At 41.0% G+C, this 24597-nt stretch overlaps 2 protein-coding genes across 4 annotated transcripts in view; one reads left to right on the top strand and one right to left on the bottom strand.

Annotated features, from left to right (window-relative positions):
• The window catches only part of LOC143486771 (butyrophilin subfamily 3 member A2-like), a 61743-nt gene that overhangs the window by 26951 nt on the left and 10195 nt on the right, over nucleotides 1-24597 (top strand). The window contains exons 2-6 of one of the 2 annotated variants that reach the window (XM_076986206.1): nucleotides 142-391; nucleotides 510-716; nucleotides 20561-20914; nucleotides 21021-21287; nucleotides 21462-21554. In XM_076986206.1, coding sequence (XP_076842321.1) covers nucleotides 20650-20914; nucleotides 21021-21287; nucleotides 21462-21554 — 625 coding nt within the window. In that variant the 5' untranslated portion in view covers nucleotides 142-391; nucleotides 510-716; nucleotides 20561-20649. The remainder of the gene's footprint in view (nucleotides 1-141; nucleotides 392-509; nucleotides 717-20560; nucleotides 20915-21020; nucleotides 21288-21461; nucleotides 21555-24597) is intronic. The other variant, XM_076986204.1, reaches the window with a different exon arrangement.
• On the bottom strand, nucleotides 758-15316 carry LOC143486772 (G2/M phase-specific E3 ubiquitin-protein ligase). Of its 2 annotated transcripts, XM_076986207.1 has the most exons (15): nucleotides 15193-15316; nucleotides 14637-14776; nucleotides 14132-14354; nucleotides 7424-7499; nucleotides 7249-7335; nucleotides 3932-4018; nucleotides 3760-3843; nucleotides 3371-3444; nucleotides 2996-3053; nucleotides 2696-2904; nucleotides 2525-2621; nucleotides 2180-2342; nucleotides 1992-2095; nucleotides 1536-1659; nucleotides 758-1287 (listed from the first exon to the last, which is right to left on the bottom strand). In XM_076986207.1, exons 8-14 carry the CDS (start codon nucleotides 3390-3392, stop codon nucleotides 1581-1583), a joined length of 732 nt encoding a protein of 243 aa, XP_076842322.1. In that variant the 5' UTR covers nucleotides 3393-3444; nucleotides 3760-3843; nucleotides 3932-4018; nucleotides 7249-7335; nucleotides 7424-7499; nucleotides 14132-14354; nucleotides 14637-14776; nucleotides 15193-15316; the 3' UTR covers nucleotides 758-1287; nucleotides 1536-1580. The 2 variants fall into 2 exon arrangements, with proteins under 2 accessions (XP_076842322.1, XP_076842323.1); XM_076986208.1 differs by lacking the exons at nucleotides 3760-3843; nucleotides 3932-4018; nucleotides 7249-7335; ... (2 more) ...; nucleotides 14637-14776; nucleotides 15193-15316 and having other exon boundaries at nucleotides 3371-3720.

Below are 24597 nucleotides of genomic sequence, written 5' to 3'. Positions count from 1 at the left end.
TGTGCAATAATTAATATTGTGACTCATAAGTAAACTTTAACATAAATATTGCCATGTACCAAAATGTAGCTATTTGATATAAAAACTGAGAACCAACATTTATCTTAAGCAAAAAATGTTTAACCCTTTGGAAACTTTTAGAATCGAACGACTGTGGCGTGATGTGTGGACAGCAGTGACGTGCACATATTATGATGCCCTGCATAGCCTGGAAGAAGACGGGTGGCTGGACATCTCAAACATGCTACACATGTTCCTTGTGCATTATGTGTTTCTCCCTCGTCTCCACAATGACCTTCACCCTCTCCACACAGAGGGAAACATGACTCCTCAGCAAATCTGGCAGACGGGATTCCTGCAGAACAGCAGTGATGAGGCTGAGAATGTAGAGGTACATGTTGATCATGTTCACCTCTTTAATTGATCATATACTCTAGAACTACATAACAGTTTTGACATCTTAAAGTTGGTGATTATTCCTGATTTATAAATCCCTTATGAATATCTAGGATCTTCACATAGATTGGGAAAGTGCCATTTTCCATGAGGAGTCCTTAACAGAATCTGGAGTTGTGGTTCCAGAGATTGTTACCCCTCTAAATGAGCAAGAGATGGCAGACCTTCAAGCTGCTGTGGACCCCACCGGACCATCAGTTTCCTATGGCCAGGATATTTACATTCGTTCCCTTCAACTTTTTCAGTGAGAAATTATGTAGGTTAGTGCTGACCCGTTCTGTCTTGTGATTGTTATAAGGAATGCCAACACAAAAGAATTTCAAGAACGTTTTATTTTTGATCATGTCCTCTTTCATTTAACACACTTGCTCTTCTGTCCTTACATTGTTTGTGCTACTTTGCTTTTGCATTTCTTTTTTTTCACTGATCTTTACCATTTTGAACATGACTATGATGGAATGTGACTAATCAAAAAGTACTGAAATTTACTACACATGTCCTGATGGCAAAAATAAAGCATCTTTAGTTAAACTTTCTGAAATTCCTGGCCGAGATGAAATGCTTATTTTATGACAAGTTTGAAGTTTTCATAAGTTAACATGTGTTTAACAGGGAGTGTAATTGTGTTGGTGCATGCGGCCACAGTTGGATAGCATATCCTGTGCTCACCATATTCTGCATCACAGTGATGATTAAATTTAACGGTAATTCTGAAATTTGCCTTCTCCTGTGTCAGAATAGGAATGTGTCCCTGCCCTGTAACCCACTGAAGGAATGATCTAGGTATCAAGGAGGGAAGAGCAGTTTCCTCCAGCTCAGATGAAATTACATCTAAATAAAAAGGAGAAAAAATAAAGACACTCAGGAATTAATGACACCACAAATATAGAGACATCACAAACAATTATTCCTTCTGTTTTTTCCTGATCAGAAACACCATAGTTTGTGATACCAACATGGAATCTTGTTAAGTACAGGACAAGCAATAGTAAAATATACATTTGTATAGTTGTCAGTCACTGCTTCCCCAGAAGCTGGTTTAATAGAGAATAATATCTGAAAATGCAATTGAAGCTTACCTTGCTCCAGTTCTTGCAGCAAGTCTTGAAGATGGTTCATCAAGGTCACCTCCTGTAGTTCCTTATTTGTGCCTCTCTCACTAAACTCTGCCCGGCAAACTGAGATGACAAAGTCCGCATCAGCCTGTTGAAATAAAAAGAAAAATCAATAATGAAACCAAAACTTCTCAGTCTCATGACTCATTATCATTAACATAATACATTATGTAAAAATATATATCAATATGCTTTTTTGAACATATTGTGGATATCATGGAGATCACTGAACAACTGTATATTTGATGTTAAAGAGACATAAACAGGCCTGTTTGCTCCTAGTTTTTTGATAGTGTTTTTTAACGTTCTCTTTTGTTCAGCTTCTCAAATATCAGCAAAATTTGTATACCAACATATGAGTTTAGATATATTAGTGAGTGAAAAAAAGTGTTATACTCTGAATTACTCCTTCAAACATACCGGCTTATTTCATCCTTCTTCTCCGGGATGATAAGTCCTGTGTACCCACAGCTCAAGATATCCTCAGTCAAGTCTTTAATTGTACACTCTGTAGCCAACTCCACCTAAAATGGTGACAATTGTGTAATATCCTGCTCATAACTCAACTTGGTCAAGCATATATTGTGAGGAAAAACCCTTAGTCATACCTTTGAAATGAGATCAATATACTGATCGTCTCCCAGATCAGCTTTGTTCAGGTCTTCCAACTCCAGAGACCCACTGCATAGAAACTTGTAGCACCATAATGCAAGAAAATTTGGTGCAGGTCCACCTTGGGCCAGACTGGCAGCCATTATTTCTCCCACAGTCCTACAGAAAATTATTTTTTTAGAATATAAAAGTCAGGGACATTTAAATGATGTACAACACCAGAATAAACACTTTAATGGCTTTCTTTTCACTTAGAAAATAAAAAAAACATGTAATTTGACCTGGATGCCAAAAAAGTGACCAAAAAAAAAAAAAAAAAGGTAAACTAAAGTAACACATACTTAAAGTGACCTTTGTCCAAATCAGACAGCGAATACTTTGGTCTCTTGCCATGTCTGCCCCCTTCAAAGAAACGCTTCTCGATGCCTCCTATCATTCCTTCAATCAGAGGATACATCATTTCAACCAAGCACATTAATCACAATGAGCAAATCTGTTTAACCCTTTCTCACCTGACAGAAACTCTTTGCGCAGTGCTCCTGTGTCTATCCCAGCCTCACCCAAAAAGACGACTTTCAGCTGATTCACTGGAGATGTCTTCTTTTGTCTCTGCCATTGAGCAAGGCCTCTCTCCACCATATTGTGGCGGGACACTGTGATGTCAAATGTGTTGCCATCTGTGGATACTGCAGCTTTGATGGTGTGGAGAAGATCATCAAGGCTAACATACACATACAAATAACAAAGAGATCCATAAATTACAAAATTCCATCATGTTGTGTACTTCAGGCTAAGAACATGTACTAATATACCTCTCAGTTCCACTGTTTAGAATCTTCTTCCATGCTGAAATGTGTTTTCTCCACACTGCTGTAACATACATTTATAGGAATAATAATACAAATAACAGCCAAATTCTTCAATTCCAGTCTTGGAAGGATAATGTCCAGCACAGTTGGGTTAATTAAATACAACTCATTCTAGAAATCTGTTGACTGCTAGTTTAAGTTGGTGTGTTTGAGCAGGGAGATCATGAGACTGTGCTTGACACTGGCCCTCCATGGCTGGAGATGAATAATTCTGTCAAATATACTAAGGAGTGGGCAATACATATAGAAAAATATTATAAATGAGAGTTGAAAAGATTTTCAGATTTGCTTTTAAACTAATACACATTTTTTTGTCACCTTTCACCACACAAGCTGGCATGGATTTCTAAATAATCCAATGGAAAGCTCATTTGACACAGTGGGCATGGAGCCTGAAAAGAAAACACCAATATTATCACAAAAAAAAAGACAACAAATGCACTACTTAATATTCAAAGAAATACAGCAATTGTTATCTTTACAGGTTAGGGATGCTTGTAATAACAGCATTATTAGCTATTTGATCTTACTTCAGTGCTGTATGTATTGGCTGTGCTACTACTATGCTACTACTACTATTTGCTGTTGTGATCTCAAGAACAACAGCTGCATCTGAGTAAGACTAAAAGCAGCACATAATATGTGTTAATCAATGTGAAATATTGCTGTTGGGGATGGGTAAGACATAATTACTAATTTGGTCTAACCTTAGAGCTGTATGTAGAGGCTGTACTACTACTTGAAGATGCTGTTGTGGGAAACTCAGCCACAAAAGACACATCTGGGGAAGACTAAAATCAACACATAAATGTTAATTGTTGTAAAAGATTGCTATTGGGGATGTGTAAGACTGATCTTACTAATACTAATTTAGTTTACCTTAGTGCTGGATATACAGATACTACTGGCTGCCTCTGTGGACTTCACAGAAGGGAACTCAGCAACAACAGACACATCTGGGGAAGACTGAAATGAACACACCATATATGTAGATCTGTTAAACCATCCTGTGACTGTTGTGAACAATCAACTACTAATGAACAGATATTTACTAAAATGTTCATTACTCTTACGTAATTATCTGTGTCGTCCTCTGTGGATGACCTGTCAGTGCAGCATGATTTGATACGCACAGCCAAAACTTGCAATGGCATAGACATCCTACATAGACATGCTACAGGCTTGACAGGTAGACATCCTACATAGACATCCTACAGGCTTGACAGGTAGACATCCTACATAGACATGCTACAGGCTTGACAGGTAGACATCCTACATAGACATCCTACAGGCTTGACAGGTAGACATCCTACATAGACATGCTACAGGCTTGACAGGTAGACATCCTACATAGACATCCTACAGGCTTGACAGGTAGACATCCTACAGGCTTGACAGGTAGACATCCTACATAGACATGCTACAGGCTTGACAGGTAGACATCCTACATAGACATCCTACAGGTTGACAGGTAGACATCCTACATAGACATCCTACAGGTTGACAGGTAGACATCCTACATAGACATGCTACAGGCTTGACAGGTAGACATCCTACATAGACATCCTACAGGCTTGACAGGTAGACATCCTACATAGACATGCTACAGGCTTGACAGGTAGACATCCTACATAGACATCCTACAGGTTGACAGGTAGACATCCTACATAGACATCCTACAGGTTGACAGGTAGACATCCTACATAGACATCCTACAGGGTTGACAGGTAGACATCCTACATAGACATCCTACAGGGTTGACAGGTAGACATCCTACATAGACATCCTACAGGTTGACAGGTAGACATCCTACATAGACATCCTACAGGTTGACAGGTAGACATCCTACATAGACATCCTACAGGGTTGACAGGTAGACATCCTACAGGCTTGACAGGTAGACATCCTACATAGACATGCTACAGGCTTGACAGGTAGACATCCTACATAGACATCCTACAGGTTGACAGGTAGACATCCTACATAGACATCCTACAGGTTGACAGGTAGACATCCTACATAGACATGCTACAGGCTTGACAGGTAGACATCCTACATAGACATCCTACAGGCTTGACAGGTAGACATCCTACATAGACATGCTACAGGCTTGACAGGTAGACATCCTACATAGACATCCTACAGGTTGACAGGTAGACATCCTACATAGACATCCTACAGGTTGACAGGTAGACATCCTACATAGACATCCTACAGGATTGACAGGTAGACATCCTACATAGACATCCTACAGGGTTGACAGGTAGACATCCTACATAGACATCCTACAGGTTGACAGGTAGACATCCTACATAGACATCCTACAGGTTGACAGGTAGACATCCTACATAGACATCCTACAGGTTGACAGGTAGACATCCTACATAGACATCCTACAGGCTTGACAGGTAGACATCCTACATAGACATCCTACAGGCTTGACAGGTAGACATCCTACAGGCTTGACAGGTAGACATCCTACATAGACATGCTACAGGCTTGACAGGTAGACATCCTACATAGACATGCTACAGGCTTGACAGGTAGACATCCTACATAGACATCCTACAGGTTGACAGGTAGACATCCTACATAGACATCCTACAGGTTGACAGGTAGACATCCTACATAGACATCCTACAGGGTTGACAGGTAGACATCCTACATAGACATCCTACAGGGTTGACAGGTAGACATCCTACATAGACATGCTACAGGCTTGACAGGTAGACATCCTACATAGACATCCTACAGGCTTGACAGGTAGACATCCTACATAGACATGCTACAGGCTTGACAGGTAGACATCCTACATAGACATCCTACAGGCTTGACAGGTAGACATCCTACAGGCTTGACAGGTAGACATCCTACATAGACATGCTACAGGCTTGACAGGTAGACATCCTACATAGACATCCTACAGGTTGACAGGTAGACATCCTACATAGACATCCTACAGATTGACAGGTAGACATCCTACATAGACATCCTACAGGGTTGACAGGTAGACATCCTACATAGACATCCTACAGGGTTGACAGGTAGACATCCTACATAGACATGCTACAGGCTTGACAGGTAGACATCCTACATAGACATCCTACAGGCTTGACAGGTAGACATCCTACATAGACATCCTACAGGTTGACAGGTAGACATCCTACATAGACATCCTACAGTGTTGACAGGTAGACATCCTACATAGACATCCTACAGGTTGACAGGTAGACATCCTACATAGACATCCTACAGGGTTGACAGGTAGACATCCTACATAGACATCCTACAGGGTTGACAGGTAGACATCCTACATAGACATCCTACAGGGTTGACAGGTAGACATCCTACATAGACATCCTACAGGTTGACAGGTAGACACCCTACATAGACATCCTACAGGTTGACAGGTAGACATCCTACATAGACATCCTACAGGTTGACAGGTAGACATCCTACATAGACATCCTACAGGTTGACAGGTAGACATCCTACATAGACATCCTACAGGTTGACAGGTAGACATTCTACATAGACATCCTACAGGGTTGACAGGTAGACATCCTACATAGACATCCTACAGGTTGACAGGTAGACATCCTACATAGACATCCTACAGGTTGACAGGTAGACATCCTACATAGACATCCTACAGGGTTGACAGGTAGACATCCTACATAGACATCCTACAGGGTTGACAGGTAGACATCCTACATAGACATCCTACAGGTTGACAGGTAGACATCCTACATAGACATCCTACAGGTTGACAGGTAGACATCCTACATAGACATCCTACAGGTTGACAGGTAGACATCCTACATAGACATCCTACAGGTTGACAGGTAGACATCCTACATAGACATCCTACAGGTTGACAGGTAGACATCCTACATAGACATCCTACAGGTTGACAGGTAGACATTCTACATAGACATCCTACAGGGTTGACAGGTAGACATCCTACATAGACATCCTACAGGTTGACAGGTAGACATCCTACATAGACATCCTACAGGTTGACAGGTAGACATCCTACATAGACATCCTACAGGGTTGACAGGTAGACATCCTACATAGACATCCTACAGGTTGACAGGTAGCCTTTGGCATCTTCTGGAATTCCTGTGCTTCCACAGGAAGAGGCCATGTGTGTAGTTCCTCCTGGAGAGGAACTATGTACATTGTGTTCTTACCCCCTTCACTCACAGATCTCAAATACTGAGTATTATAACCCTCAGCTTCTGGGGGGACTACTATAAGTTTCCGTTGTCCTGATCCATCTATGAGGGGCAACATCATTAAAAGAATGAAATTTAAAATGTTATAAAAAGCATCTGACCTCCTAAATTGTTTTACAGTCTACATTACCAAGGGCCTTGTGCAGAAGCCACCCTCCAGATAACGTGGAAAGTTTTGGGTAATAGTCAGTCAAAAGTCCTGTGACCTGTATGAAAGACAAATCCTGTATGAGAAAACTAAATTTGTGTGGGAATCATAATCTGTGGTCTAAACATTTAGAATTATTTACAGTATGAAATTGCAGCACTTAGTGCTTAGACACTGTATTCAATGAAAAAAGCTCTGTGATTGTTGTATTCTCAAGATTGTCAAAAGATGAACCTTGTTACAGCCCTGTCATAAACACTAACTTATCACCTTATCAGAAATACTTACACTGACGGTAGATCTTAAAGACAAACATTAAGACAGGAATGTTCTGTGGCCTTATACATTTAATGTAATAAAATTGGTTCCTCACTGCGAGTCATGAAGGGGTTGTTATTGAGTTAGGTGTGCTAAGAGGGTAGGGGAAACACCCTACAGAGGCTCTCCAAAACCAGTTTACTTTAAGTACACTGTAAAAACGAAAAAGTTGAGAAAACTCAAAATTTCAAGGCAACTTACTGCACTCGATTTTTGAGTTTTGATCCCAACTCAAACTCATAAGTTTTTAAGAAATTCACTCACAGTTGAGCGTATTATTTCATGTTCCAATTATTTATTGTTCACAGGTATATAAATTTAAGATTTTAAGTATTGCCTTCAAACAATTCCAAATTATTCAAATTATGCTAACTTATTATATCTCGTTCAGATAATTTATCTTGCCCATGGATATGAACCTCAGAATGTAAGTTACATACCATCCATCCATTATCTGAACCGCTTAATCCCGCTAGTCGGGGTCACGGGGGGGCTGGAGCCAATCCCAGCATCTCCGGGCGAAGGCAGGGTACACCATGGGCAGGTCGCCAGTCCACCGCATGGCCAACACACACGCACGCACTCACACCTACGGGCAATCTAGAGTGATCAATCAACCTAACACGCATGTATTTGGACTGTGGGAGGAAACCAGAGTACCCGGAGGAAACCCACGCAGGCACAGGGAGAACATGCAAACTCCACACAGAGCAGACCAGACCGAGAATCGAACCCAGACCACCTTGCTGTGAGGCGACAGTGCTAACCACCACACCACCATGCCGCCTAAGTTACATACCAAGAGTTCCAAATTTTAGAAGTTGTGCCAACTTATTATATTTTGGTGTGGGAGAAAGAAGCTGCAGACAAGTCCATTCTTACCTGTTGTGTTGTTCAATAATGAGACCTGTTGATTACTTTAAGTCATTTTCCTTTATTCTCCCTCTTCATCTACTCCCGCTACACTTCTTCTCTTCCCTTCACTCCTCCCCTCTAGCACCCCCTAGCGGGCTCTATAACTATACTACATTTTCCTTCCCTTGTAGGATTTTAACTTCTAGCCCAACTAAATTGAACATCTTGTGGCCTAGTAACATTTCCAACATAGAACCTCACATAATAAAACACGTTTTAAACCACCTTAACTACTAAAACAAAACCATTTCCCACATTCTTTTTTTTTTCAATTCTACATTCTGTAGCGAGCTGGCTTCCTGATAACCCTCCCAGATCTGGTGGTAAGTTCATCTGCAAGTGCGGTTTCCGGTACTGTGACAGTCTCTTGAGGAGTCTCAGTTGGCAAGTGTTGTGGCTGTAGTAAATCCTCGGGTGCCCTAATGTCTAAGTCCGGAGTCTCTGGTTCTGGGATGTTGACCTCCCCTATTATGGGTGCATGTCGGAGGTGTTTGACATTCCTCATAACTCTACTTCCATTTTCAGTGTTGACCAGCTCAAAGGAAGAGTCAGAGGTACTCCTTACTATAACATAACGCACATCTTTGTATCTTGAATCCAACTTGTTGTTCTCCAGATTTGCAATGTATACAATGTCTCCGACCTCAAAACCATGTTCTTTTGCTCCATGTTTCTTGTCAGCATACTCTTTCATTTTCTTCTTATATTCATCATGATGCTTTCTTATGTCTCTGTTCTCATTTTCTTCTTCTCCCCAATGAGGTAGTTTGTTGCGCATATCCCTCCCAAAGATGAGATAAGCTGGGGTTTCCCCAGATGCTCTGTGGGTGGTTGTACGATACGCCATCAGGATCTTTGACAGTTCGTCTGTCCAACGCTTTCCTTCACACTTACTGACTCTGAAAGCCTTCTTCAGATAGCGATGGAAGCGCTCAATCTTGCCATTACTCTTTGGATAGTAAGGGGATGCTCTGATATGTTTGATTCCACAGGTTTTCAGAAAAGAGTCAAAAAGAGTGGACACAAATTGCCTTCCATTATCAGTCACTACCTCCAGGGGGTATCCAAACCTTGCAAATATCTTCATTAGTTCTCCAGTAACTGTCTGTGAAGATATATCAGACACAACTACTGCTTCTGGGTAAGACGTATAGTAATCAATTACTGTCAGTATATGCTTATTATCTATAGGGCCTACTAGATCCACACCTAGCTTTGTCCATGGCTTTGGGGGCAACTCCAGTGGCTGAAGTGGTTGATCTTCATGCAGAGGTTGGTTCAGAATGCACGTATTACAGTGTCTAATCAATCTTTCAATGTCAATATCCATATTAGGCCAATAAAATTTGTTTCTCAAAGACTGTTTTGTCCTTACTATTCCTTGGTGTGTTTCGTGTGCAATGTTCATGGCCTGTCTTGTTTTGCTTTTGGGCAGCACAATCCTGTGGGCCCTAAGGATCAGTCCGTTGTGGGTCGACAATTCCTCTGCACATCTCTTATATGGTTGCAACTCCTCCGTCATGTTTGTTGGCCATTGTCCTGTCTCAATAATTGATATAAGTTGGTTCAGAGTATTGTCTTCTTGTGTGTCTTTTCTGATGTCCTCGAGTGTCATGGCTGGTACTTCACTTGCGAGTATGGAGAGTACCCTCTCCATGTATGTGTCAACGTACTTACTACATTCTGCGGCAGACAAGGGCAGTCTAGAGAGAGAGTCTGCTATGTTACATTTACCAACCACGTGTTCAATTTTGTATTCAAATGGATGCAGTCTCATCCCCAGTCTCTGAATTCGTGGTGGCAACATTGTTGCTTTTTCTGGATTGAACATATAGATCAGTGGCTTATGGTCTGTTTGTATGGTAAACTTGCCGCCCCATAGGTATGTTCTAAAGTGCTCTACAGCCCAAACACATCCAAGAGCCTCTCGTTCAATTTGTGAATATCGTCTTTCCGTGGCAGTTAAAGAGCGACTTGCATATGCTATTGGTTTGTTTTGTCCAGTGGACTGTTTTTGAAGTAGAACAGCTCCTAATCCTATTGGACTGGCATCAGCAATTACAGTGGTCGGTGCGTCTAACTTGAAGTAAGCTAGGCATGGTTGACTTACCAGTGCTCTTTTCATGTCTTTAAAAGACTTTTCAGTCTCTGTGGTCCACTGCCATTCTTCACCCTTTCGTGTCAGTCTCCTGAGTGGTTCGGACATGTTTGCATAATCTGGTATGAATTTCATCAAAAATCCACATGTACCTAAAAATGAACGTAGTTGTGAAATGTTCTCGGGTCTTGGTGCCTTGCTTATTGCTTCCACTTTTCTTGGATCAGGCTTTATTCCCTCTCCTGAGATCACATGACCTAGTATTTCAATCTGATTCAATCCTAACACACATTTGTCTTTGTTAAGTGTCAGTCCTCTCTCCTGAAATCTTTTGAACACTCTCCTCAGTCTTTCTTCTAGCTGTTCCTCGTCATCTGCATATAAGACCATGTCATCCATGTAGCACACTACTCCCGGCATACCACTAAGCAATAAATCCATAGCCTTCTGATAAGCCTCTGGTGCTGATGATAATCCAAATGGTACCTTTTTGTACCTGTAGCAACCTCGGTGTGTAATGAATGTGGTCAGGTGTCTTGACTCTGGATCTAAGTCAATTTGCCAGAAGCCTTTCCTTGCATCCAGTTTTGCGTAGACTTTAGATCCCTGAACTGCTTGGAGAATGCTATCTACAGTCGGTACTGGGTGTCTTTCCCTAATCACCGCTTTGTTCACCTCTCTGAGGTCTGCACAGAGCCTCAACTCTACTGTATCTTTCTTTGGCGTGAGCAGTAAATTCGAAACCCACTCAGATCCTTCATTTACTTCTTCAATTATGTTCTGTTCAAGCATTTTGTCTAATTCTTGATTCACAGCTTCTTTCATGTGATATGGAATTTGTCTTAATTTCTGTGCCACAGGTGGTACAGACTTATCTACTGTTATCTTGTGTGTGTACCCCTTTACATTTCCCAATCCTTTGAATAGTTCTCCATATTCTTTAAACAGGTTCTGAAATCTTTGAGACTGTTGTACTGCACTGACTGTCTCTCTCTTGTTCAGTATGTTCAGTGTAAAGCTGGACTTCCGTCCTAACAGTGGCACAGCATTGCCTCTGATCACATAGACATCGTCCTTCATTCTGTTTCCCTTCCAGTAAAATTCAGCTTCGAAAAATCCAATGCATGGTAATGGTGTTTTCTGTCCATATGCATAAAACTTTTTCGTTGTTAATTTCAGCTTTGTGTTTGTTTTGAAAAGTCTATTGTAAAGACTGTCAGATATAAAGTTACTACTACTTCCTGTGTCTATTACCATTCGCACTATTTGTCCATTAATCCGTATTGGTTCTTTTCCTTCAGGGTCAACAGAATAAACAAACTCGTCAGAATCGTCTGAGCTGTATTCATCGACATTTCTCAATCTCTCTGGTTTGGTCCTGCCTGACTCAGATTTTCTGTTTTAGATCAGTGTTTCCATAACCACTCTCTTTGTCCGTAGTCTTCTTTCTGCAAACTCGTGCATAATGACCCACTTTCTTGCAATACATGCATTTAGCTGTTCTGGCCCCACAGTCATCTGCCTTGTGGTTAGTCAATCCACATCTGTAACATACATTGTTTTCCTCATCACAATCTCCTTTCTTGACAGGGCCCTTCTTTTCAAACCATTGAGGCTGTGTGTGTCTGTCTTTGGTAAAGTTCACAGTACTATCCTTTAGTCTATTGCCGTCTGACAGCGTTTTGGCTTCTGCTTGTGCAGCTTCAAAAACTCTTGCTACTGTGAGTGTTCTCTCCAATGTAAGTCCATCCTCCTGCAACAGCTTATCACAAAGCCTTCTATTTGCACATTTCTCCACAATTTGGTCCCGTATCATGTCTGATTCTAGCCCTGCAAAGTCACACGATCTGGCCAGTTCCCGGAGTGCATTCACATATGCATCAATAGTCTCGTCCTGAGCCTGAGTTCTCTGTCTAAATTTATGCCTCTCGAGCACTACATTTCTCCGTGGTGTAAAGTATTTGTCCAGCACGGTTATTGTCTGCTGATAAGTGTCCTTCGGACCTTCTAAGTTAGCAAAAATACGTTGGACGGAGGTTCCTATACAATGTAGCAAAGTAGCTCTTCTCACCTCATCCGTGCTGTGTATGGATCCACTGGCAATTTCGAAAATCTTATACGAGTCCATCCACAGTTTATATTCCGTGTACAGATCTGCTACTCCCATATTCAAAGAATTTGGTGGTAATATTTGTACCATCGTATTCCCACCTGGCTGTGCTTGTCCATTAGCATTTCCCGTAGGCTCGTCCGCCATTTCGTTGTGCAGATCACGCTAACGCTGCTAGCTCACAAAATGCAATCAGGTCCTAAAGTTTCTAAAGTCGGTTCGGAACGTTAAATCCGTGTCGTTCTTCTCTTCACTTTAATGTGTCTTGATTCTTTGTTTATCCTCGTCGCCATAAATGTTGTGTTGTTCAATAATGAGACCTGTTGATTACTTTAAGTCATTTTCCTTTATTCTCCCTCTTCATCTACTCCCGCTACACTTCTTCTCTTCCCTTCACTCCTCCCCTCTAGCACCCCCTAGCGGGCTCTATAACTATACTACATTACCAATAACAGGTTTTATTCTCACCTCGAAAATTGGTGAGAAATTGGCACAATTAGACCAATTGGCACAATTAGACCAAACTCAAGGTCTTAAACAGCTTGGTCTTGCATATGAAACACAGGGTAGGTCATGAAGACAGCAACGTTACACATACATGGAGGGGGAACTCGGATAATGCACATGTACATCGAAAAATGGACCGGGGTGACTTAACTAATAACACACAACAACATAACTAATAATGATAATAATCATTAATAACACTATACAGACATAAACACCACATAATACGCATAACAGGGCTGGAGCTGCAAGGGCTCATGGGTAACCCCGCCCCGTTCTCAACTAAGGAGTCAAATTGAGGATGCGCAGAGGAGTTGGCTTGGTCTTAACTAGGGTTCAACTACAATTTGTATATTTTGACAATGCAGGTTGTAAGGTCAGATCAACTTTTAACAAGAAACTCAATAAAGTAAGCTGATCAAATTACTTTGTTATCGTTTATGGTGCAATTAAATATTTTTGGCTCAGCTAAACTAAAAATCATAGTAAGGCGAGCAATTTTTAGTTCTGTTTTTTACAGTGTATATATTGTAAATATTAACATTGTACAGCTATAAAATCTATCCTAGAGCATTTAGGCTTGGTTTATTGTAAAATGGAGCACTGTGTTCTGAAGAAAGTGTATTTCATTCCTCTATCAACACATGGCTATAATGAAAAGGAACTTATAGAGAATATGCACTAGATTAAATAAAAAATGAAAGCGGCGTGGATAAAATTATTATTATTATTAATCATTTACCTCAGAATGATCAGCACTTTCTGGTAGCTTGACTGTGCATCTCCCCATACCCGCTAGGAGAAGTGTCAGTTCCTCTGTTGGTTTAGGTGTTCTTTCCACATTTTTATTAATAAGGTAGAACTACATAGAGACAGTCTTGACACTGGTACTGACCACCTTATAGGGGGCGAATCTTTTCTTGCCCCTTATAGGTAAAGACTTTCTAAAATAACCTGGAAATGATCTGTAAAATCACAACACAGTGAAAATAGTTATGCATTAAACAATTAAACAAATATTTATTTTACTGTAGTACACTGTCATTTCTGTGTAAATTGATACTTGCGAGAGGCAATTCAGGCTTATGTATCATCAACACTTACAATCACCTGTCCAACTATCACACAACTATGCTAAAAAATATCAGCTTTCTAACTTTACAATTAACTGAGTATAAAATGAGACCAGCACTACCGAATATGACAAGGTCAAGCCACAACAGTACTTTTTCCTAAATATAAATAACCTGGTCATTTCTTGCTGCACTGTTGTCTGCTGCTGCTGTGTTGCCTGTTGCTGCACTGTTGTCTGCTGCTGACTGTCTGCTCGTATCTGACTACTTATTAAAGTTATCAGACGACGTGTTGCTTCGTCGATGGAGTCAGTCTGTCAAAGTATAAAGTATATTTTAAACTAGCTATCGACCAGGAACAACCCATATAACGTCCTTACATCTTGCTAGGGCCTCAGCTAAACTCGCATTAGTCAATAATGCATTACAGTTAAATAACAAATTATCAGAGACACAGAGGTTTTTCCTAAATAATTTTGCATAATCACATGAGATATTACGAAATTATTTTTGCGAGGGTTAGTTAGATGGCTCATAAAATGCAAAAACACTTTAGCCCTCGCCATACTGGTGAAACGACTTAGTTGCTAGCTGACAGAAAATACAAAACTTCATTTTGCATTCATACTAAGCGTCATTTCTAAGTGAAAAGTGTGACTGCAACATAATGATATAACACATTACAAAATAAGTAAATAAATAAGTATATTTAAGCAATTAATCGCAGTACCTGAGGATGTTGACTCTGACGATCCATGGTGAAGCCAGCGGTAGATGACCGCGGTCAAGCTATCCGCGCTTTTGCGATTCATCCGTGCTTTAAATCTTATTGCGCCTATATGCTTGATTTTACGGTATTTCGCTGCTCACCGCATACTAAGGCTGTCTAAGCACCGATAAACACTTTGCTATTATTTAAAGAGCTTTCTCTACATTCATAAATACTTTACTTGATTTAACTAATTTATTTGCAACATTAAACACAATTAGTAATGTATTTCAATTGCTTAATAAACACTGAACAAAATAGTTTTAATGTTTGTATTTAGTCTATTGTAGGGCTCGACTACCAGCAATAATGGAGTATTGCAATGCTGCAAATGTTCAGGGCAGGGGATTACTCCATGACTATACATGTTTTTAATAAATCTAGTCCTTATATTTGTAATGATGTTTAAATGTTTGTTTAATTCTGAGACTGTGATTTCCTATTTGTCTGAATTTTCCCATAATGCCAAAAAAATTCTACTACCACCCAAGAGTGGGTAGCCTTTGTTTATCCCCGGGGCAAATATAGACAGATTCTGCTGTACCATTTTTCAAAAATCCACATTGAAGTCTTAAATGTTGTTAGGGCTTGGAGATAAACTTAAATGACATGATTTAAAGCACTCATGTCAAATAGGCTCAATTTCTCAGAAATATCCCATAATGCCAAAACAATTCCACTGCTGCATAAGAGTATACACCCCTAACTATCATCACAGTAAGTATGAACAGGTTTCACTGTACCATTACCTCATAAATCCATTTTAGGTTCATACTGCATTTAGGCGAATTAAAGCACTCATTTCAAATAGGCTGAATTAGGACATCAATTTCAAAGACATTTTCCATAATGCCAACACAATTCCACTGCTGGATGAGAGCATGAACCTTTATCTATCATCACAGTAATTTTGAACAGGTTTCACTGTACCATTTCTTCATAAATCCATTTTAGGTTCACAAAGCATTTAGGCGAATTAAAACACTCATGTCACATAGGCTGAATTAGGACATCAATATCTCAGAAATCTCCCATAATGCCAACACAATTCCACTGCAGCATAAGAGTATACACCCTTACCTATCATCACAGTAAGGATGAACAGGTTTCACTGTACCATTTCCTCATAAATCCATTTTATCTTCATACCACATATAGGCGAATTTAAGCCCTCATGTCAAATAGGCTGAATTGGGGCATCAATTTCTCAGAAATCTCCCATAATGCCAAAACAATTCCACTGCAGGATGAGAGTATACACCCTTAACTATCATCACAGTAAGTATGAACAGGTTTCACTGTACCATATTCTCACAAATCCATTTTAGGTTCACAATGCATTTAGGCGAATTAAAACACTCATGTTACGTAGGCTGAATTAGGACATCAATTTCTCAGAAATCTCCCATAATACCAAAACAATTCCACTGCTGCATGAGAGTATGAACCCTTATTTATCATCACAGTAAGTATAAACAGGTTTCACTGTACCATTTCTTCATAAATTCATTTTATCTTCATACCACATTTAGGCGAATTAAAGCACTCATGTCAGATAGGCTGAATTAGGAAATCAGTTTCTCAAAAATCTCCCATTATGCCAAAACAATTCCACTGGGGTGGAATGGTCAGGGGTAATTTCTTGACTTCTTGTAATTTTAACTTTTTCTTCTTCTTCTTCTTCTTCTTCTTCTTCTTCGTCTTTCGGCCATTCCTGTTTAGGGGTCGCCACAGCGGGTCAAATTCCTCCATCTGGCCCTGTCTTGAGTGTCCTCCACTGACACACCAGCCACTTTCATATCCTCTACCACTGCATCCATAAAACTCCTCTTAGTTCTACCTCTCCTCCTCTTGCCTGGAAGTTCCATCCTCAAGACCCTCCTACCAATATACCTCTCCTCCCTCCTCTGTACATGTCCAAACCATCTCAATTTCGCTTCTTTAACTTTATCTTCAAAACATGCTACATATGCTGATCCTCTAATAAAATCATTTCTGATCCTATCCTTCCTCGTCACTCCAAATGAGAATCTCAACATCTTCATCTCAGACACCTCCATCTCCCTCACCTGTCTCTTTGTCAGTGCCACTGTCTCCAGTCCATACAACATAGGAGGTCTCGCTACTGTCCTATAGATCTTTCCTTTCATTCTAGCCGACACCCTTCTATCACAGATCACCCCAGACACTCTACACTACCCTGCCTGCACTCTCTTCTTTACCTCTCTTTCACTTCCTCCATTACTCTGTACCCTCGACCCTAAATAGGTAAACTCGTCAACCTTCACCAAATCAACTCCTTGTAACTGGACCTGTCCACCGTCTGCCCTCTCATTCACACACATGTACTGTTTTACTCCTGCTCACTTTCATTCCCCTGCTCTCCAAAGCATATCTCCATCTTTCCAAGCTCACCTCCACCTGCTCCCTACTCTCACTACAAATCACAATGTCATCAGCAAACATAGTCTAAGGGGACTCCTGCCTAACCTCGTCCGTCAGTCTGTCCATGACAATTGCGAACAGAAAGGGACTCAGGGCTGATCCCTGATGTAGTCCTACCCCCACTTTAAACCTATCTGTCATTCCTACCGCACATCTCACTGCTGTCACACTGTTCTGATACATATCCTGCACCACCCTCACATACTTTTCTTCTACTCCTGACTTCCTCATACAATACCACAGCTCCTGTCTCGGTACTCTATCATAAGCTTTCTCTAAGTCAACAAACACACAATGTAACTCCTTCTGTCCTTCCCTATACTTCTCCATTAACACTCTCAAAACAAACATAGCATCTGTGGTGCACTTAGCTGGCATGAAACCATACTGCTGCTCACAGATCTCTACCTCTCCTCTAAGCCTAGCTTCCAACACTCTTACCCACTGTTGACTGATCAACTTTATTCCCCTGCAATTACTAGAGCTCTGAACGTCGCCCTCATTCTTGAAAATTGGCACCATTATGCTTCGTCTCCACTCCTCAGGCATCTTCTGAACTTCCAAGATTCTGTTAAATAACCCAGTCAAAAACTCCACTGCTGTCTCTCCCAAACATTTCCATACCTCCACTGGAATATCATCCGGTCCAACTGCCTTACCACACTTCATTCTCCAACTTGTAGCCCTTACTTCCTCCTTGCTCACCTGGGGCACTTCCTGATTCACAACCTCTACCTCTTCTAACCTTCTTTCCATTTCATTCTCTTGATTCATCAGTTCCTCAAAATACTCCTTACACCTTCCCAAGACACTCTCCTCACCACACAACACATTTCCACCTTTATCCTTTATCATCCTAACCTGCTGCCCATCCTGCCCATCACGGTTTCTCTGTCTGGCCAATCTGTACAGACCCTTTGCCCCTTCCTTAGTGTCCAACTTCTCATACAGCTTGCTATATGCCTTCTCTTTAGCTTCTGCCACTGCTCTCTTTGCCTTACGACACATCTCCTTGTACCTCTGTCTACTTTCTTCATCTTGCTGAAAATCCCAATTCTTTTTAGCCAACCGCTTTCCTCTCAAACTTTCCTGAACTTCCTCATTCCACCACCACGACTCCTTGCCTATCTTCCTCTGACTTGAGGTCACACCAAGTACCTTCCTAGCCACATCCCTTACTGCATTTGAAGTCTCATCCCACAGTTAAAGCACCAGGAACCCAGAGTCGAGTCAGCTGCAGCGTGTGCACGCGCCACCAGGACTCCACAGGGTGGGGGAGAAACAGAGAGAGATTACATCAGGAGGAGACAAAAAAAATATGACCACAGATTATTCTCACAAACAGGACAACAGTCTGTGTGCATGCAAAAAATCCCCATAGCACATACAGCATTGATAACACAGACAGTCAAGCAGAGAGAGGCATGATTCATTCAGATCGGGAGGGGGAGCCAGAGGCTCCCAGTTTTTGGCACACAGTTTTTGTGTCAAAGTTCACGATGGAAGGCGAGAGCCATCTCTGACAGTCTCTGTGTGGAGGTAGAAGCAGGTAACCAAGACGACGACCTTCTGGGAGAAATTTGTCTGGGCGCCAATGCAGATAAGCAGAATGAAGAATTTAGCAAGGAGCTCGCCCTTGGGTGTTTCAGCACACAAACTCCTCTTAGTTTAGTGGTCTTTCAACTGATCCAACTTCACGCGTAGAGCATTGATACCCTCCACGATCGACTCCAAGCTTCTACCAACAGTCACAGTCTGTGTTCCAACAGCTCTACCCACTTGGCGTGGGCGTTCAATAACTGAACCCACTCTTTTAATTTCGCGGTACACCAGGGCAACACCTAATCCAATCAGCAGAACCACAACGATCAGAGTTCCAAATAAGAACACGTCCTCAACATCTTCCAGGGAGAGAGACACAAGACACAAACTACGCCATGTCCCCCATGAGTCAAACACATATCCAGATGAGAACATATAGTCCGGGCATGTGGGGTCTCCCGCACCATGACTCCACGTGGAAAAAATAATGTCAATTGCATTGAGAGACCACCTGATAAAATCCATTTTCTTTCCTAAATTCGAAGAGCAATGTCAGGTTACTAAGACAAGACAAATAATCTAAGCTGTGCTGAAACAGAGACAAACCTTTTTACAAATTTCCAAATAGGAAGCAAAATGTTTACTTTTCCAAATGAAAACAACTGCACCAGGTAATACAAACGAGAAATCAAATAATCTTTATATTGTTATCGTATATAAGCCTAATGTAGTCACTGTGCTGTTCGTGTGGCTGTGTGCCCCCGTGTGGTAAATACGTAGTTATGAGTTATGAGTATTATTGATCTCAAACTGTTGACTGTGTTTAATATAATTATGAGAGTATTATGGGTATCATACACGTTGACTGTGTTTAATATAGTTATGAGAGTATTATGGGTATCATAAGTGTTGACTGTGTTTAATATAGTTATGAGAGTATTATGGGTATCATAAGTGTTGACTGTGTTTAATATAGTTATGAGAGTATTATGATATCATACTGCTGGAGAGGGAAGGATTTCAAGAACTGACCAGGCGTAAATAATAAACAAAACAGGTTTATAAAACAAAAACAGCTAACTTACCTACATACAGTGAATAAACAAAGAAACAACAAAAACGTTTGCCTGACTCCTTAAAACATACACAGAGACAAAACAAGGTTAAAGTAAATGGCGTCGAGGTGACATCAGTGTTTATGACACCTGGATCATGATAATATTCACCCACGTGTCCTTTAAACACACTGTGTGAAATCACATCTTTATACATCAGACATGGTGATGTGTGTAATGTGTGGAGTGAATGTGAACATCCAGCATGGTGGTGTTTCTCCTTACAGGAGCTCAGCAGTTTAAGCTGGAGGGTGGAGGTTCTGTTGTTGCTGCTCCTGGTTCTGACGTCACTCTGCCGTGTTCACTTAAACAACGCATGTATGCTGTGAACATGGAAGTGAAGTGGACCAGACAGGATCAAGGAGACACACTGGTGCATCACTATAAGAATAAACAAGACCAGACAGACAAGCTGGATCCTTCATACAAAAACAGAACATCTCTGTTTATAGAGGAACTACAGCAGGGTAACACCTCACTGCTACTGAAGAAAGTTCAAGTGTCTGATGGAGGACAGTACAGATGTCGGGTTGATTCTGACTATTGGAAAGATAGTATCAGTGTTCTACTTACAATTGAAGGTATCCTCCATCATACTTTATAATAAAAGGTCCAGTTTGAATAAATGTGTATGTAAACAGAAACAGCATGATGTTGTGTCAGACTCTTTGGTCTTTTAACCCACAGGTGTTGGAGGAGCACCAAACATCACCGTCCTGGGTACTGATGTCTCAGGTGGAGTTCTTCTACAGTGTGAATGTCGAGGCTGGTGGCCTGTTCCTGATCTCCAGTGGTTGAACAGTGATGGAGCTGAACTGCCTGCTGAGTCGTGTGAAGATCATAAAGGTTTTAATGTGAGACTCCAGCTCACTGCACACAAGAGTAACAACAACGTCTACATCTGCAGATTGAAACAGGGGCAGATTATGATGGAGAAACAGATCGACATCACTGGTAATTACTGAAAACATTCAGAATTATCTAAATAATGACCAACGTAGTCAGTATATTTATCTGAGAGAATGTTTTTATAATTGCTTATAATGTGTTAATTTTTTAACCTTCTTTCTTGAGAGTCTTTGTCTGCTCACATGTATCTTTAATCTGAATGTTTTTCATTGTGTTCAGATCACTTACCCCGCTACATAACTGCCATCGCTGTTCCAGTTATACTGATCCTGCTGTCAGCACTCGTGGGTGTGGCATATTTCATAAGGAGAGGTAAACCAGTATCTGTCTCTCACTATAATCCTACGCCTCAGTCCTCATATCTATCTGTACCAGAAGGGTCTCAGATTACGTTCCAGTTCACCAGAACCTTAGAGCTGATTATTAAATGATTAAATGTGTCTGATTTACACCTCAAATGTGCATCACTCGAGTTACTGACTCTCCAGATCAGTATCACAGTTATATTTACAAGTTAAAAGTTATTTTTACAAGTTAAAGGGATTCATTACTCATTACTTCACTTGGTAAGCTTTTTTATTCATCTATAAAAGATCATTTTTGACATTCTGACAGTCTGACACTGCGAGTGAGCTGTTTTTTGCCCCTCAATCTTGTGAGTGAGTGGTTTTTGTGCACTGTTTTTATTGGCAGCTGAAATTGTTCCCAGCTGTGAAATATCTGTCAGAACTTCTTGGGTGTCAATTTTGCATTTTGGATTTTTAACTTGGATATTTGAGCCTTGTGTGCCCGGTGCTTTTGCGATTATGGCTCATGCTTCCACATCATCTATTTGCTCTGAGTGTATCAAACTGTCTCAGAGGGTTGCAGAACTTCAGGAAAGAATCCATACCTTACATTCTATAAGGGAGGAGGAAGAATATCTGGACTCGATTCTCACCACACAAACTGCTAACAGTCCCTGTGACTGGCAAAGAAAGAGACGTTTCTCTGCATTGTCGCTGGGATGTACTGGGGGCAAAGCCTAAGCTCATCTTGGCCTCAACTCCTAATCCCGTTAACAACAACAATGATAAGGGCTGGACTCTTGTTTGGGGGAAGGAACACTATCGTAGAAATTTTGAAAATGGATGAGGACTCAGACGTGGTTAAAATGATTAATTTATTAAAAGATATTAAAATATTAAACAGGACAAAAGACAGACACAAAGATGAGAGTCTCGTCTAGAACAACAACTCTGAGAGCAAGGGGGCAGTCCCCCTGCTTATATAGAAACCTAAACACAATTCAGCAGTTCTAGCAAGCAGGTTATCTTAAGGACAGCATGTTACAAATCATAAGCACACAGCAGACTGCTTTGTCTAAAATACAGTCCCTGACATAACCTGCTTTCATATGAGTCATTTCTAAAACCAATCGATGAATTTAAAGTCAGGTTATAAGCTTTTGTTTCCACAACGTGGATAAACAACAGAACTTATGTCAGGGATAGGGTTGCCACCTGTCCCGGATTTCCCGTGACTGTCCCGGTTTTCCCAGGCTGTCCCGGTTTTCCTTCTTTTTAATATCCGGCAAAAAAAATTTATTTAATGTCCCGGTTTTCACTAGGTTAGTTCAAACGACTATTTAGACTGTTTCTGCACACTTTAAATCTGTCTTTTTTTCTCGCTGTTACCCCCCTGGTAACATTTTACATTCACCCCCATCAACAATCTACGATCGCCAACACCCCCCCCCCCCTCCATCATCAATTTACGTTCACCACCCCCCCTCCCCCCCATGTACATGTCCTAATATGGAGTTTCCATAGGTTTAGTGGAAGAAACTGTGTGTATGAAAAGTGTGAAAATGTATCCAGCTACGGAAAGACTGATTGTACATGTTGGCTCTAGCGATGTTTACAAACAACAGTCTGAGATTCTGAAACAGGATTTTAACCATCTGATCGACATTCTGGAGTTTTCCTGGTGTGAAGTGTTCATTTCTGGACTGATACCAACTGCACGTCGAGACAGTGGTCACTTTACCAGACTGCTGGCTCTAAACAGCTGGCTCACTACAGCCTGTGCACATCGGAAGGTAAACTTCATTGACAATTTCAACATCTTTTGGAGGCGTCCTGAGCTTTTTAAACCTGATCAGCTTCACCCTAACAGGGCTGGGACTCAAATGCTTGTGGATAATCTAATGTATGGAATCACTCACATGCGGAACCTGCACCCAACCGCCAGCAGTAACGTCAGTAATGTCAGTCAAAGGAGCCCACCATCTCCTGTCAGAGAGATTGATGAGGTTCTGCAACACTACAGTCTGCAGTCTTGTAGGAACTCACTTCTCCTGCACACTCAGTAAATTCTCAGGGCTGACACACTGGAACCCATGCTCCTAGTCAGTGCTACATTCCAGTTCTTTTAAATAGCCGGTGGCATGGCTCTCAGAATCAAAATTAAAATGTAATCAGAAGAAAACATAGCAGTACAAAACATTGGAACAAACAAAATTTGATCCCAGTGAAATGTTCAAGTGATGTAAGCTATGCTCAGGTGCGGATTAACGCATAGGCTAAATACCCGACCCATGCAATGATTGGGGCCCACTGATTGGCCACGTTTTTTTTATTTATAAATTTTTAATGAAATTTTATTCCCAATTGGCCCGTTTTAATGATAAAGACTTTGTGAGTTCATGATTGGTTGGTTTGGGAAAGGTTCGTTAAAGGAATATTTCGCCTTGCAGTTGCTGCTGTGTATCAGGGCCTGTATTTATCAAACTTCTTAGAGTGGAATTTTGGACTTAAGTGCTGAAAAATTCTTAGATTTGCTCCTACTCACAGAGTTAAGTGTAAGTGCCAGTTATCAAAACTCTCAAGTATAAGAATCACTCTTACTCTCCCGAAAAGTTAAGACTGCTCCAGAGGACTCATAAGTCGTTAAGAGTTGCCACTAGGGGACTGAGATGGCACTGAGAAGACAGAGACGCGTGCGAACCTTCATTTTAGGTACACATTTCAATTTTACAAATATGCACAATGCACAAATATGCACAATAATTAGGCATTAAGATAAGCATGGGTTAATTTTTTTTTTCTTTTTTTCGTGCAAGAGTGTAATATTCATGCTGCGATTTTCATACTTTAATTTTAAGCTTTGACTTCTGCCTTGTCAGTTATTGTATGTCATTTGGGAGTGAGTCCTCTGCCAGACTTCCTTCAGACGCTCACTTTTCCTCCGGCCATTCATGACTGGTGGTGTTTGGAAGCGCTGTCAGAGAGGGAGGGGCAGATGGAGAATCTGCGCTCAAGCCAGCAGGGTCGGGAGCACGAGCTTTAATACTGACAGATGCAATTATTTTATT

The sequence above is a fragment of the Brachyhypopomus gauderio genome, unplaced genomic scaffold (assembly GCF_052324685.1).
Source record: "Brachyhypopomus gauderio isolate BG-103 unplaced genomic scaffold, BGAUD_0.2 sc45, whole genome shotgun sequence".
NCBI lineage: Eukaryota > Metazoa > Chordata > Actinopteri > Gymnotiformes > Hypopomidae > Brachyhypopomus > Brachyhypopomus gauderio.
The sequence above is the reverse complement of the archived record's forward strand: the minus strand, read 5'-3'. Positions and strand labels throughout refer to the sequence as shown.